The sequence below is a fragment of the Rhinolophus ferrumequinum genome, chromosome 8, assembly GCF_004115265.2.
Source record: "Rhinolophus ferrumequinum isolate MPI-CBG mRhiFer1 chromosome 8, mRhiFer1_v1.p, whole genome shotgun sequence".
In the NCBI taxonomy this organism is placed as follows: Eukaryota; Metazoa; Chordata; class Mammalia; order Chiroptera; family Rhinolophidae; genus Rhinolophus; species Rhinolophus ferrumequinum.
Genome location: NC_046291.1, coordinates 7,696,332 through 7,713,021, shown reverse-complemented (window position 1 = coordinate 7,713,021; position 16,690 = coordinate 7,696,332). Strand labels below are relative to the sequence as shown.

The 16,690-nt window shown below is 44.2% G+C and overlaps 1 protein-coding gene and 1 non-coding gene across 3 annotated transcripts in view; one reads left to right on the top strand and one right to left on the bottom strand.

The window, feature by feature from the left end:
* Positions 1–12,610, top strand: part of LOC117026080 (nuclear body protein SP140-like protein) — a 38,661-nt gene extending 26,051 nt beyond the window's left edge. Inside the window, exons 9-16 of one of the 2 annotated variants that reach the window (XM_033112546.1) lie at positions 2,627–2,731; positions 4,863–5,005; positions 6,157–6,204; positions 9,690–9,802; positions 10,496–10,601; positions 10,896–10,973; positions 11,193–11,336; positions 12,093–12,610. In XM_033112546.1, coding sequence (XP_032968437.1) covers positions 2,627–2,731; positions 4,863–5,005; positions 6,157–6,204; positions 9,690–9,802; positions 10,496–10,601; positions 10,896–10,973; positions 11,193–11,336; positions 12,093–12,200 — 845 coding nt within the window. In that variant the 3' untranslated portion in view covers positions 12,201–12,610. Of the gene's footprint in view, positions 1–2,626; positions 2,732–4,862; positions 5,006–6,156; positions 6,205–9,686; positions 9,803–10,495; positions 10,602–10,895; positions 10,974–11,192; positions 11,337–12,092 lie in introns of both variants that reach the window. The other variant, XM_033112545.1, reaches the window with a different exon arrangement.
* Positions 3,917–3,979, bottom strand: LOC117026406 (U7 small nuclear RNA). Its single transcript, XR_004423757.1, has one exon. It is a non-coding gene; the product is annotated as a U7 small nuclear RNA (small nuclear RNA).
* Positions 12,611–16,690: the final 4,080 nt, after the last annotated feature.

Here is a 16,690-nt window from a genome sequence, read left to right as displayed (position 1 = left end):
TTTTTTCCTTTGGTTTCACTTATTGTCGACCTGAACTCACACCTGGTTCTTTTAGTGAGGGTATCTAAGTGGCAAACCTACCAAGTGTTATATGTGCAAATTTGCCTTTATTTTGATAGAATTTTTAAATGAAAAATTCTAGGTGAATGTTTATTTCTTCTCAGCATAATAATGTGATCACTTCATTGTCTTCTAGAATCTATTGTGTGACTGATGAATATTTTCCTTTTATTGTAACTGACATTTTTGGTTAATAAGCTTTTCTTTGTCACCAAAATTTCTTCTCTCCATTATTGAATTATGAATATTTTAAAGGTACAGAAAATGGGAAATTTTACAGTCAATAAACATTGATTCACAATTAACATGTACTGTTCTTGCTTTATCACATTTCTGTTCATTTATCCATTTCTCTTTCCATATGCTAACTATCTTCAAATTTGAAACATTTCATAGTTGCCAACATCAGTGCACGTCCCCCCCAAACATGTCAGCATGCATGTTGTTAACTAGACCTCAACATTTGTTTGCAGTAATTTTCTTTGTCTTTTGAGATAAAATTTGTATTGAGATGCACAAATATTAATACTTGTGATTGAAATATTCTCCTTGTACAATCCAAATCTTTATCAAGACACAGAAATGACCATCACCCTGGAACTTAAGAAATCTCCTCTGGGGAGGAGAGGGAGACTTTAATATCATGGAATATTTCAGGAGGGAAATGTTCTCTATTTTATACTGGACAGGAAACAGCATTAACCCTTCTAGCTGTTTCCAAGGTGCTTTGTTATCCTAACATCTTTGAAAAGATAGTGTGAGGCATGTGGAAATGCCACAGAAAATCGCCTCCCAACACATTCACCTCACCCAGCAGACTCTGGCAATTTCCCATGAGAACACCAATCCACCAGCCACTCTGATTAATCTGACCAGTGGGGACTGGGACCAAATCCATTTAATTTGTTTCCTGCCACATTTAACTAATTTCATAAACCATGATTCTTTTAGGTCTCCAGTGATCACATTCTAAATGTAAGTCACCATGTTGGCATCAGAGGCAAGTGAATGTGGTGCCCATGAAAGGGAAGCATTTACAATTGTTAAGGTCTCTAAGGAGACATACATCAGCTGGGGGAAGATGGACAGTGCCTCCAATGTGGGCTCCTGGCCAGTTATAAGCCTTAGAGTTTGCCGTTCTCTTCACTGTGTCTAGTCCTTGATGAAGCCTGAGGGCTGCCTGAGGGCAGTCCATCCAATCTGTCCTCTCTGTCCGTGACACCAACCAAATGGCATTTGTCCTCCCACAAGCCTTCACTGAATAACTGAAAATCAGTGTGGGGTCACTGTCCTGATGTATTCTGCATGGGATGTGCAGAGCGGGCACCAGCCCCCATTTCCTTGTATCTGATACAAAATGGCAGACTTAGCAGCTTTATGGTGGAAGAGTTGTACCAAGGCGTTTTTCTCCAGAAAGAAGAATTCAGGGCACTTCTGAAAGACAGATATCATTAATGCTCCTCCATCTCCCATACCTTCTAGGTGCTTCCTCCTCAGTTACCTGGATTTTTGCTCTTCCCACAAAATCTGTGTGGGAAGTTACCATTCCACGGACTGTAACTTCATCTTTCTTCCCCAGTTATCTCCTATTCTCACTCAGAATTTTCATCCAGAAGGGTCAGGTGTAAGCAGGGCAAAGGAATTTCCATAAAGTATAACCTACATTAAATCTGAATCCCCTCAGCACTCCAAGGCTGTGCCCTCCACACTGGTTGGGGAAGAACGAAACATCATTACCAATGGTGGTCAGAACAGAACCCAGAACTTTCAGAATTGGTCTACATAACACCATTTATCATCCGCTGCTTTTGTCCTGATGAGGATGCAGGAAGGAGCTGATCCCTTTCTGGGGACGGTTGTCTTCAGTGACCACAGAGCCATAATAGAGGAGTATGGGACAGGAGGAGATGAAGACACAGAGTTAGACAGACAGTGTCTTGGGTGTAGCTTCTGAAGAAGGGCCCACCATGGTCACATTGCCATGGACCAGCCAGCCATGTAATTCACAGGTTGTTCTAGCACTCCCTGTGCTCTTCTTGCAGCTATGGAGAAAACTGACGTGAGGGAAAAATGAGACAAAGCAGAGAACACAAACTGCAGGCAGACACCATCTCCATCAGGATACCATCATTACCCTTTCTCTGCTCACTCAGTGAACTCACATAGGAAGAGGCATCTCCGGTCTCTGGCTTTGTCTCCTGCTACCTAACTGCAGTGAAATAGTGTAGCTGGAGAGTCCCCTGCAGAACTGTGACAGCAGCTGTATGTTTCATTGTCATACAAGAACCAGTGGGCTGACTACATTGGGAGTTAAGAGAGTTTTATCGATGCCTGGTGTTTCTGCTAAAGCATTCTGTTTTGTGTGAGATTTGAGACAAAAATCAAAGTGGACATTCTGTAGTTATGTATCAAAAATGCCACCAAAAGAAAGACTTGGAAACTCTAGAGATTTGTGGAATAAAGTTTCCTAAGTACCCCTACGTCTTTATAGGAACGGCCTCAACATGGCAGAAGGGGTAATGGGCAATTGTAAAATGAGACAGAATGAAGAAGTCTTCTCTTTCAGGATTCAAAAAGCACACAGATGGAAGTGTGAATTTTCATTGGGAAATACTTCCTGTGACCTGTGGTGAAATGAAGGGGATGTTGCATAAAAACAAATTCAAACAAGGTAGGTTTCATAGTCTACTTTAATTTACAATTCCTATATGTAGGTTCCCAAGAAATAATGGAATTCCCCATGTGAATTACACATCGTTCAAGGAAGTGCGACCCAAGTTTGGCTTGAGAGAAGGAGGAAGGGATTCCTAAGATGATATTTTCACACTTTAAGAAACGGTACATATCAAGTGCCCACATGGAAGTGTCTATGAGGAAGCCCAAAAAAACAAAGAGAAGTGCAAGGACTTCAGTCTATGGGTGAAAATATTGTATATTTTACTTGAATCAGAAATAAAAAGGGAAGAGGCCCTCAGCCTCCACATTCATGTCCTACGGAGAACGATCACCAGGGCAGGGTGCTTGGTGTAGTGACAAGATCACAGAATTTAGAATCAGAAATCCTTAGTCCCAGCCTCAATTATACCAAGAGTGACCAAGTAAAGAAGGGGACCTTTCTGAGTCTGAAAAAGGAGCAATAATTTAAAACCTGCCCATATGGTGTGACTTTGAGAGTTAATTTACATAATAAATGTAAAATATTTTGTGATTTTTAAATTACAAAGTTTTGCAATCATTGTCTCTTATGATGGATCATATCAGATTTCTCTCATTATGGTTATGTAAACACCAATTATTACCAATGTTTGCATCATAATGCAATGTTTGCACTATTTTTAAACAGCTTTACTAAGATATAACTCATACATTACAATTCACCATTTAGAGTGTAGAATTTTTTGTTGGGTTGTTTGTTTATTTGTTTGTGTTATATATTCATAAGATTATACGACCATCATCACAATCTAATTTTACAATATTTTTGTCCCCCACTAAATGAAACACCACACCTCCCAGTAGTGAATGCCCTTTCCCACCTCACCCCACGACCCAGCCGTAAGCAACCACTAATGTATTTTCTGCTCTATAATTGGCCTATTCTAGGCATTTCATATCAATTGACTCATATAACACGTGCCTCTTTCACTCAGCATATTTTCAAGTTTCATTCATTCATTCCTTTTATTGTCAAATAATACAATATTCCATGACATGGAGATACAATGTTTTGTTTATTATTAGTTTGCGTTGTTTTACTCTTCAGCTGTTATGAATAACACTGTTTTGAATATTCGTGTAAAGTTTTTGTGTGGATATATTTTTTCAATTCTTTTTTTTTTTTTAAAGGGATGGGGGCGGGGGTCTTCTGGTAGACACCAGAAGACCTACTAGACAAATTCAAAAAGAGCTGTAAGCACTATTTTTTTTTTTCCAATTCTTTTGGGTATATACTCTGGGGTTGAATTGCTGGATCATATGGTAATTCTATGTTTAACTTATTAAGGAAAAAGCAAACTATTTTCCACAGTAACACAGCAGTTTATATTCCCACCAGCAATGTCTGAGAACTCCCCCAAGTCCTCACGAACACATATTTATTGTCTGCCTTTTTTATTATGGCCATACTAGTGGGTGTGATGTAGTCTCTCGTTGTGGTTTTCATTTGCATTTCCCTAATGATTAATGTTATTAAGTGTATGACTATCTTTGGTATATAAGTTAAATTTTCTACTGAACAATAATTCACAATTATTTTAAGGTCAGCTACTCGTGATTTCAGGGTTGGAAAAATCTCTGGTCAATAATGCCATTAAACTTGGATGGAAAATGTTGTAATAGATGACACAGATGTTGCCGTGGTGCCATTCTGAGCTGCAGGGCCCCACCTGGGATCTCAGTCCAACCCTCGCTTCTGCCTCCACATTGCCCCAGGGCCATGAGAAAGTCTCGCCTGCTCTCTGTCCCAGAATTCAATAGCAAATTGAAATCCTCTCATTGTTCAGAATGCCTTACTTCAGAATGACTTACTTTTCCTTCTAGGTGATTTTGAAATAATTTTATAAGGTTGATTTTGATGGTAATGATCAATTTTTAGTTGCCCAAAGTTCAAAGAGATGTGCACACAAAGCAGAAATCTCCTTGGAGGGGACTTACACTCTGGGTTTCGGGATTCTAAATCTGACAGGGGAGGCCCGACTCTCTGGCTATTGATCTTGAGCCCACATTGCATGGCTCCAGATCCAGTATGGTGAGAGCTCTGGGAACAGAGATTTCAGCACTAACTTTCCCTCATTCATCTACAGGAAGTATGGTGAAGTCCATAAAGAGAGAGGACGGAAACTGGTTCACCCCCAGGGAATTTGAAATTGAAGGAGGCTACAAAAAATCAAGTCACTGGAAGCTGAGTGTGCGCTGTAGTGGGAGACCAATAAAATGGCTGATAGAGGTATTCCAGTGGCAGGGGGCGGGAGATGTGACTTTCTTTGTTGCACCTAAGATAAGGTCACTATTTGCTCACCAAATACTTGTTGAGTTCTAGCTAAAGCCCTGAGGCCCCTGAGTTTACCCTCTCACTGGGGACTGGGACCGCACACTCACATCTCACTACAAGGCAGCATTTCAGTGTTGTAAAGGGAGCTCTGTCAGTATAGATGCGGGAGCTTGGAGGAGGGAAGTTCATTCTGACTGGGGGGTCGGGGGGCCGGAGGGAGGGCTTGCAGACAACTTTACGCACTGAAAGGAAGAAGACACTCCGGAGAAAGAATGGCACGAAAACTAAAACCATGACTATCGTAGCTCCGTCGGTTGAGGTAGACAGATTGTGTGTGATGTGGGGTAATCCACCAACTGAGTGGTTTGTGAAGGGATTTAATGCCAGCTAAGGAGTTTAAACTCATCACATAGACAATGCAGAACCAATGAGGTCTCCCGAGGTGTGAAGTGACATATTTAAAACAGTATCTCAGCCATGGGGCCTTGAATGACCTCCCTGTCTTTCAGCCCCAACAAAACTATACTCAGTGTACCATGCTCAGCTTGGATGTCACTTGTCTCTGAATATTCCCTGACTGACCTGGCCTTGGACATCCCTTCCCTGGGCCCCTGAACACACTATTAATGTCCTTTTTACACTGTTGTATACTTATCCTTCCATGTATTCCCTTTTCTCCTTAGACCCTCTAGGGTTTGTCCATTTTTGTGTGGTCAAGATTGTCCAGAGTGTCTGACACCCAGACAGGATGGGATAAGTGTGTGTTGATTGAATAACTCTGGTAAAGGACTCAAGTTTGAGTGGCACCGGTGTGAATGGAAAAGAGATGAGAGGTGTCATAATATTGTGAAGGAAAACCTCGCACAACCTAAGGGAAAAAAAGAAAAACGAAAGACAGGGAAAAGGTTCTAAAGATGATCCAGCTATCACTGACTGAATTGTAGAAGAAGGACAGGTGAGGAGAGGGAGAGAATTTCTCATTTAGACACCCTGAGTTTGAGCTGACAGAGGGACTTTCAGGTTGAAATATTTACGAGGAGGTTGAAAATGCCATACTTACTAGACAGAAATACAGGCTAACCAGCTACTTGAATCTTCTCTTTCAGAAAGGATTTCTACCTGACTTTCCAAGAACACACAGTGGGAAAAAAAAGGTGATTGTTACTTTGTACAAGTTCTTATACATAACTGGTTTTATATGTTCAGCGTCTTTTTTTTACGATTTCTCAATTGTGTTATTATAATTAAGCATCCTCCTCTTCTCTACCTGCCTTTTATTCCACATGTCTTCACAGTTGCTACTTTGAACACTATGTTATATGCAAGGTCTTCTTTGAAAGGTAAACCATTTGTGATGGAGGTGATAAGGAGCCATCAAAAGAGATCTCAGATGAGTTTTAGCTGTCGATGCAAACATTGTAAGGGTGTCAAAATTGTAAAAGCAATATAATTATAAAATACATAAAAGCATTGCTTAATTAGGTCACAGGGTCATCTTCAATTCAAAGTCAGATATTTTTCATCAGTTTTCTACCTTTAATGAAATCTGATGAAGCAAAAGTTTGCTCACCATCAATCAGATAAACCAGGTCTAGTAGACAGTCTACCTTGGGACACATACGAAACCATATACCATTCTTTAAGACAGGCATCTAAAAGCATAATTCTCTTTACAGTCTTTACATCTCTTCCATTTTTCACTAAAATATACACGCAGACACACAGAATTATTTGTCAAGTGGAAATTATTTGCTCTTCATGAGGATTGTAGATTGCTATATTTTGTTTAAGGGCCTGACCTGGAAAATTGTTTACTTTGATGTCACCTCTTTGGCTCCACCTCAGGGGCTGTGCAGACCTCCTTTCTATCTGTGAAAGTGATTTCTCCTTTTGTGAAAAAAGGCTATGGAGGCAACAAACAAACATGTTAAGCGCAGTGTATATTCAGGACGTGGTAATGGATTTTCCGTGAGGGATAGAGTGAGAACTAGAGAAGGAGAGGCAGGTGAGAACTGGCATTCTCATAGTGCAGATAGCAGTGGCCATCCAGGACATTCACAGGTCCCTAAGATAGGTCACGCATCGCTGGCCACGGGCATTTCATGGTCCACCGGGAATGTGAGGTCCAGGCCTTTACATTGTCTGATGTTCTGGATGGTTTGAACTACAGTCCTTGGGACATTTCACCCACTGGGTTTGCTGAAGGGAATTAGTGATTGACCTGCTCACTGACTGCTTTAAAGAGCAGTGTGTCTACCACTCCTCAGGTGTCAAGACTTAGTGTAGATGACCTGAAAGAGCCAGCAAGTTCCTTGTCCATAGCTGCAATACTTGGCAGTAACAAGCTGCAGATCCCTCTACATTTTGTCTCCTTCATTAAGAACAGAAGTTCCCCAAAGTGACAGATCTCAGGACCCAGTACTACCTCTGTGGGTCCTCTGTGCCTCTCAGAACCCCTCTTGCTAATGGAGCCCCCTTCCTTCTGGAAACATCAGTTTCACTCTCAGCACCAGATGTCAGTTTCCTGTCTCCGGACAATGGCCATGTATACTACCTGGTGACAGCTGCTGTGTTGTGAAATAATCTGATCAACTCATCCAGAACAATCACTTATTTTATGCTATTATTTGCTTATGAGATAGCAAATAATCTCTTTACCTAAGTGAACAATACTCATCTGTTCATTGATTCACCATATAATTGTCACGTGCATACTGAATACCTATTGGCCATTACAGAAGATTGAAATAATACCTTGACATCAAGAATTCTTTCAAAATCTATGTAATTTTACTAACAATTGTCACCCCAATAAATTTAAAAAATAAATAAAAATAAAAAAGTTAAAAGGGGAAAAAACAAACAAACAAACAAAAAAACAAACAAAAAAATCATTCTTAATCTCTCAGAAAAAAAAAAAGAATTCTTTCAGTTTTATTGTCTGACATGGGAGAATAACTGATGGGGAGGGGAGGGGTATTCTAGGCCATACAAAGAGGTGGGCAGTGACATGCTACCTCTCAGGTCATTGCCCAGTGGATGACACTTGCCTCTGACCCTTCTGCCCTGGGCTGGAGCTAAAAGCTGAGGCTGCCTGAAGGGAAGGAGCCCAGTCATTCCACTGAACATGCAAAAGCAACGTAAGTCTAGTGGGCGGTAGTCGGTTACCTCTGAAAAATCAGTCAGCTGACCCTTGGGATTTGGATGGAGGGGCAGGGGAGGTGACCTTCAGGAAGAAGAATTGCAGTACCAGGGACCTTTGATTTATTTTATCTTTGAGGCTGTGTCCTAGTAGAGCTGCAGAATGTTGTGGAGTTCTTCTCTGGGACACTTCCATGGATCCAGGATCCTGTATGCTGTGGTCCTTTGGGGTGGATGGAGACACAGAAAGTCATGTCACACTACCCATGGCCAAGAGTCGGTGGGGAGGAGAGGGCAACTGTTTTGGAAAGGGTACCCTCACCCCTGTTAATAATCTATCCTGGGAGAGATATTACAGGCCAATTCAACATTGACTTGTAATACCCCTGCCTTAATAACCACACTTGCTCTGGCTAAATCCCTACTCAGCCTGTACCCTGAAATCCCCTGAAGACCTTTGTAAAATAGCGCTGCCTGGATCCCACCCTCAGTGAAATTCTGATTTAATCAGCCTGACCTATCACTTGGACATAGAATTGTATAATAGTCCATAGATGATACTGTTACACAAATTACTCTTTATGACTTAAAAAAATACAATGCCTGTGCTTCAATCCAGACCAATTGATTCACAATCTCCCCCAGGCTCCCATGGGGAAGGAACCAAAGAGCTCCATCCTCACCAGCGCCCTCGTGGTCATCTGTGCCCATGGTCTTATCAACCCAAAGGCACTGTCACAGCCCCAGGGCCCCTCTAGGCACAGAATCTACAGTCCAGGAAGCCCTCCCAGGCCCTTCAGCTCATGGGGAGCAAATAGCCACGAAAACAGGATATAGTCCTTACCTAGAAGTTTATTTTGTCTTATTAAATTCTCAATATACCATCTTTCCACAAGTCATTTTAGTCACTATGGTGTAGGCAAATGATTTAACATTTTATTTCAGACCTTGTTTTTTGTTTTGTTTTGTTTGTTTTTTTTCTGTATCTATGAGTTTTTGTCTGTTTGTTTCTCTTGTTCCTTTCTTTTTTCTTTTTAATTTTTTTATTAGTTTCAGGTATACCAAACAATATAATAGTTAGACATATACACCCCTCACAAAGTGATAACCCCCCTACCACACTCTACTACCCATCTGACATCTCATATGGCTGTTACAATTCCATTGACTCTATTTCAGGACCTTGTTTTATCTGCAAGGTAACAAAAATGACTCAGATTCATATAAAATCATTGTCTTGTTTTGTTGCTAGTCTTTCTGTGTTATAATCTCTGAGTTTATAGAGCCAAGTTTCTGCTGTAGCACACAGATCCCTCCTCCTGAATGTCACTGCAGACCACGATTTCTTCTTCTGAAATCTCCACTCCATGCTGTCCCTTCATAGCTCAGGGAGAAGCACATGTGTCCCTGCAGGTTCACAAACGGCTGTGAGTTCTAGATGCCCATCGTGCTGGTCTGTGGGGTCTCACCGGTGATATATTGTTTTACCTTCTAGCAGAAAAACTCAGCTGTGTGTGAGATCTGCCAGAAAAGAGGAAAGCTGTCCTGCTGTGGTACTTGTGCGAGATTCTTTCATGAGAACTGTCACCTCCCACCTATGGCAACTCAGAGGTTTGTGAGATGCGGTCCCCTCCTCCCTTATTAGGAATCCTTCTTCCTGCCAGTCACCCTCCCCCTGCAGAGTTCCTACTTGTGTCCTGATGGGGAAGAGCAGGACCACAGGCATGGGCTCCACCAGCATGATCCGGGGAGCTGTTTACAGACATTGGCAGCAGGAGGGTACCATTCTCTCTCCTCTGGGACGCTGAGGCCAGTGGCGGGGTCCTTTGCCTACATGCTGCTGCTGTCCTTTCCTAGAACTTTTCCAGCAAGGACTCCTGTTCACAGGGGTGGCAATGCCACTGGTTTGTGTTCTGTGCTTTTTCAGAAAAGACAGAAACTTGGCCTGGTTCCCTCATTTTGCCTTGTTCTCAACAGGCTAATGGAGGCCTGAGGCCCCCGGGAGTTACGGCCCAGTTCCCCACAATCGGGCCTGGTGGGTGGGGCTTCTTGTGCTCGCAGCAGCTCAGATGGGGAAAGAGAGGTCACCACTCACTCTGAGGTCACCCTCCATCCACTGACTTGCCAGCTGCTACCCTCAATGAGGGAAGGGGAGTCAGCAGCTTAGATCCTACGTGGGGGTCCTGGAGACGATGGAAGTGTCTCCTTTGTTCCTCAGCTGTGCTCATCAACAGTGGCAGCAGTAGGAATGCTGGCTGTTTCCAGGGGCCTTGCCCTTGCTCACTTATACCCCACCTCTCACAGCCTAGGGAGTTGCACCTTCTGCAGGATGAAGATGTCTACAAGAAGTCAGGAGTGTCACATGGGATCTGAGGTCCTGGCGAGGAAGATGGGACCTGAGGAGCAGTTGGTGAGTCAGATTCAAACCCCAGGCCTTGTCTTTTCTGCTCACACATGAGAAGTCAGTCACAGGGGGAGGCGGAAGGCCCAAGGGGAGCCTGCTCTTCTGAGCCATGTTTCAACCACACTGAAACTAGAACTTGTTTGCAGAAAAAACTGACTCAGCTGTTCCATGACTGGTTCCTACAGACATACCTGTTTGGGGAAACTTCCAGAAGTCTGTTATGGTCATGCCTCTGCCTAGGCATGCATGTGGGCTGTTCTCTCCAAGCTGCTTTTCATTCACAGCCTCCTTGTTTTTCAGAGATGTGAGTTCCTCCTCTTGAAAGTCTATTGCCGTTTAGGCGGCCCCATGTTTAAGAAGATTCCACGTGATATTTATGTGAGTAACAATCACACTCCATGATTACAGGCCGCCATGATGTTATCTGACCTTGACATGGGCACTTGTGGGATTTGTGATCTGAAGCCCGTGGGAGTGAGGGCATGAGCTGCTGTTGTCTTTACCTTGTTGTATTTCTGCTGCATTTTACGGGGAATCCACACAAGGCAGACATTGAAGTATGTGAGAAATTTTCTCAATGATATTTGTTTTCACCAGAAAAAGGAGATTCCTCAATGCGTAAAGGAACTTAAGATGTTTAACAAAATCAAGAAGAAACTAAATGAGCGGAGTTACCACGAAGTGGGGTTGTTCATGATGGACATGTATCGTATCTTTGAGAACCACAGGGCATGTGTCAAGGTAAGTGGCTCTCCTGCTCCCATCTCATTTTTGTTTTGTTTTGTTTTCGTTTTCATTGAGTCTCTTAGCCCTCATTTCCTGGTGCTGGGACATTTTATAGTTGATCTCATCTTATCACAAGCCTGTATAAGCAAAGGTTCTGGAAGTGAGTGGCTTTTTAAATTCAGAATGGAGAGTAAAAGTGTCCCTGCCACCAGAACCCCAGGACGCTGAGAGCTCATTCCTCTCCTCAAAGACTCGGGGTTCCCACTGAGAACAGTAGCATCCTCCCTGCTCCAAACAAAGGGGGAAGAGAACTGGGTCCTAAAATCCTACTGTGCTTCTTCTCTCTCCCCAATTATACTCACTCAAACTTCTCAGAAATCCCAAACTCCAGATTCCTTTGCGTGTGAATGAACCATTTAGTTAACAGGGGTCACCAGAGGGGAATAGAAGTGGCACTTACACATCTGTACTATTTGATTATTACAAAGACCTTAAATTACTTTTCTAACTATCACTAAAGTAAACAATCCAAACCAGTGAGTAAGAGTCCACAAGCACGGTAATGATTTTCCCATTTCTGTGTAGTTAATAATAAATAGTCATGCACTTAGGACACAGAGGTTACTCTTAGCCACATGAGTATTTAATCTTAACCCGGTTAATGTCATTTAGGTGCTCAAAGCAAGATTTTGATCATTGTCAATTGCAAGGCATCCTAAGATACTAATAGTGACTGTCATTATTTTTGTCTTTTTTTTTTTTTTTTTTTAGTGCAATTACTTTGGCCTAATGGGAATTAGACTGGAGAAAGAATTTGAGAAGAATTTCATGGAAGTGTTTGCCATTCAGGATACAAATGGGAGAAGTTCACAGGTGTAATGGATGCTGTTGGTACCATGAACAGTCCCCTTTTGGGGTGGACTTCTCCTCCCTCAGCCGCTATGAGAGCGAGAGCACCGAATCCTAACCACTACACCACCAGGGAGTCACTGCAGCCACTATGAGGATTGGCTGCCAGTGCCACCCCTCCCCAGAGTATTGCACTGCACCAAAATGAGCCTCCTTCACCTGGAGGGTACACTTGTTGACCTGGGGTACAGCCCCAGGCCCCAGGGTGGAACCAATGAGCGATGTGATTCATACTCCTGGGCTCTCTCTCCACTGGGATCAGACTGGAGCTAGTCTCCACCTTGACCACATCCTTGCTTAGCTTTCCCACCATGCTATCCTGCTTCCTTCACCCCTCACTTGCTGACATAATCATAATAAATCACTTACTTAAGAGCTTCATCTCAGGCTCTGCTTCTTGGGAACCCAGATTAAGGTAATTGTCCTAGCAAGCCAGCCCAAAGAATGGAGTTCTGGAGTTGGATCAATGTCCAGCCAAATGGTGACAGGTGGAATATTGATGTCCCAAGGGTGCTATAACAGTGCCGTCGCCCAAACTCCTACCTGTAGGAAACTGGATGAGACAGAGGGAAAGAGGTACACTAGCTGGTAAAATGTATGGGCATTTACAAAAGGCGAAAATAACTGTGAGAACTATGGATTTGGGTGGCTATTCTTAGTGTCACTGATATATTGGAAGTAGTAAATGGCAGGCTTAAATCTATTAGTCACCACCTAAAGCAAAGGGACTCTCGTACCTGCAACTGGAAGGCAGACGATTAGGTAGGCCTGTCACAGGCCCCAATTTTAAGAAAGGTAGAACTTCAGAGAAGACTGAATTCTAAGCTCAGGGGGCCTCTTATTCCAAAGTTAAGGCCCTGATAAAGGAGGAATGAAGCCTTGAGACTCAGAATGGGGCTTTCTGGGTAGATGCACGTGAGAACTCTGAACTCCAGGCCCCCCTGACCTCCTGGGTCCGCAAGAAGTATCCCCCACCCTTTATTAGAAAGCAGAGCCCTTTCCCTCCCCTCCATCTTTCTTGACTGAAGACTATGCAGAGTCCTCTCAGCATGACCCAATGGGCCAGTCCTGGGTGGGGCTGCTGGGGGAAGAGAGGGTTTCTCGTCCAGGGGAGCTGCAGGACTGGCCATCATGTATCAGCTGGTGCCAGGAGATTATGTCTGGGAGTAGAGCTTGGATTATGAATGACGGAATATGAAACAGGATAGGGAGAATTATCAATCCAAGAGCCCTCTTCTGTGCCACAGAGTTTAATTAGCCCGGTGTTGTGCAGGGGATCCTGCCGACTACACCAAGTGTCGTGCGGGGCGTCCGGCAGGGTCTCTGGTCCCACTCCCCATATAAGAACGCAGGACATGGTGAGGCCAAAAAGGAACACCCACGGAGCCATAGGTAGGGGAGTCATACCACTATACTCTCACTGGCGGCTTGGTTGGAGACACAGGAACCAGGAGCAACACAATTCTCAACCCTCACTGCGCCGCTTGCAGACTCAGCCACCATCTTCTTGCTAGCTCCTCCTTTTCCTGCTAGCCTAGCCACGGCAGTTATATTAGTGCCCAATGGCTCAATGGTTACAGCTGACGGCCAACTAGCCACAGCTGATGGCCATTTGATCACAGTCGATGGCCATTTACTACCTGAGCCAGCACCTTTCTATGTGAGGCTGAGAGCCTGGAAACTGCTTTTTGGGGCTCTGTCCCCACACCCGGCAAGGGCCAAGGTGATGATTCTAATATGCTCCTGGGTGGCTCTTTGATGTTTGCTATAAGCCATGGTACACACTAGCTGAAGAGGAAGTAGAGACCTGCCAGGGCGAACTATGGATAAAGGGGATTCAAAGGCCTCAGGAAGATGGCATGGCTCTACTCTCTACAGCTGGAAAACCCATCCTCAGATGACTGTGTCCTCAGGAAGCCTCACAGACACTAACTAAACAAGGTGAGAAGAAACACACTGCTGAGGGGGCACTGGCATCCTTGAGGTTCTCTGTAGGGGCTGTGCTCTGTGGTTTGGAATAATGTAGGAATGATTTATAGAACTGGATCCTAGTAGCAAAGGAGATGAGAGGATTCCAGAATAACCAAAGCAGGTGCAGCCTTAACTGTCAGAGCAAGATGAAGTCATCTCTATAATGGACAGCAAGGTTAGAATGACCGCCAGGGGCCTGGCCCATAGAGATGTATGTAGAGAGCTGAGAGAACATGGTTTTCTTATAGGAAGAGAGACGGGCAGCCAACAAGGACATGGCTGCATAGTTTCATCAGAAGAGATTGAAAATACGTGATCAGAGGTCTGATGTCAGCTTCCCCAATGCCCAGTTTCCAGGCCTGAGCCAATTCTTGGACCCTGAACCTGCTGGTGGAAATGAGAGCAGGTGTCAAGAGAAAATCTCTAACTCCACCCAACTGCAGCATACAGCTGAGGGCCCTCCAAACCAGAGAGTGAGGCCAACAATCAGACCCCAAAGCAGAGAAGAGCAGGCTGCCTAACTGACTGTGAAGCCAAACCTGTGGCCCTGCCAACTTTAGGAAACAGAATTCAGCCCTATCTAATTACAGAGCACAATGTACATAGTAGTGACTGCTGAGTTCTTTACCAAAGGGACAGATGACCATTTATTCAAGTAAACATATGCTGGACAAAGGAAAATAGACAGATCGTTTAAGTGTTGTTGATACAGCATCTGATATGCTAATAGCTGAGGATCCAAAACACCATCATGGCCCCTGTTAGAGTAGAGTGTATGGAGGTAAGGTAATGTCTGTCTAACCGTGAGTCCACTCCATCCACAGAGACACACAGCAATCATTTCCCAAGTTCCCAAATGTATACTCAGGATACACATAGCAGTTGGCCAAACTGATTCTTTAACCTGTTGTTCCTTAAACTACGAAGTAGCAATGACTGTCTTTGGAAAGGTCAAGCAGAAGGTCCTGAACCTGAAGTTTCTCATGGTGAGAATTGTAAGTTGAAAGCAACCTCATATTCCTGGGGAAGGACAGAATAACAGAAATTAGTGCCACCTGCAAAGATTTAAGGATGCTGGGGTCGTCATCCCCATTACATCCCCATTACATCTCCATTTGATTCAGCAGTCCGGCTTCTGGAAAAGCTAAGTGATTCATGGCTACTAGGTAACTACTAGAACTGTAAACAAGGGTGGGGCTTACAGCAACCAGCACTGTAGCTCTTAGTCCTGGCCGTTCTGAAAGCCTGGCCAGAAACTCAGACCTCGGTGGGCCACATTCCTGTTTGCAATGGTGCTGAAGCAGAGATCACAAGTAGTGGCTGTGCCATTTTCCAGAGCCAAACTGATGGTTCCTTCTGTCCTGAGAGCTCAGTTGGCAGGACATCTGCCTGATTTGGGTCCTCAGGCAGGCCACACCAGTCATGGAGCCCACTGCAGTACTCTATGCGGGTGGTAAAGCAACCTTGCAGCCCCTCCCAACTGCTGACTGTAGCTCTTAGTCCTGGCCATTCTGAAAACCTGGCCAGAAACTCAGGAAGCCACAGAGAAAAACATCTGGTACTGATGAGCCGCAGAACACAGTCCACTGCCCTGCCTAGAACCAGAGCCCAGCCTATGGCCCTGTCAAATTACCAAACAGCTTTGGACCTCAGCCATGCAGGGAGCCTACCTACGAGCCCACACATCATAGGGCATAGATTGCAGCCTCACCCAATGAGGGAGCCTGGATGGCAACCATGACCAGCTGTGGAGCAGTCTCTAACTCCACTCAATTGCAGGATACAGCTGAGGCCCCTCCAAACCAGAGAGTCTGGCCAAAAATCAAGCCCAAAAGCAGAGAAGAGCAGGCTGCCTAACTGATTGTGTAGCCAAATCTGTGGCCCTGCCAACTTTAGGGAACAGAATTCAGCCCTATCTAATTACAGAGCACAATCCTGAGCTCCCATCCAATAGTGAAGTATTGCCTGTGGATAGTGAAGTATACTAAACATGGAGTCTAGCCGTAGGTACCATCAGGCTGGGTAACATAGCCTGAAACTCCACCCACCGGGAGCTATTGCAGAGCCCACCCTGTAACATAGCCAAAACATGGAGTCCAACTAATATCACCACCCTTCCAGAGAACAAAGCCTGAAACTTCACCTGACCAGAGGTGATTGCAGAGCCCAGCTAGTGTCCCTAAATGACAGCAGAGCACAGTCAGCAGCCTGCGCAATCAGGTAGACCAACTAACAGGTGTACCCAACTATTGAGTTCAGCCAGCGTCCATCTCCCAAACTCAGGTCATGGTCTAACCTAACTGAGTTAGGCCTAGCCTAACTGAGACCGATAACATGCCCCAACTACATGGCTACTACCAACTATCCCATCTACTACCCATGCTGGGCTGACTGATAAAAGTCTTTCCCTGCTGAAGTGAACCTGTAATTTATGGAAGAGGAGACTACTTACTCAAGTGCAGTAATACCAACAAAAGGAATCAAGAATC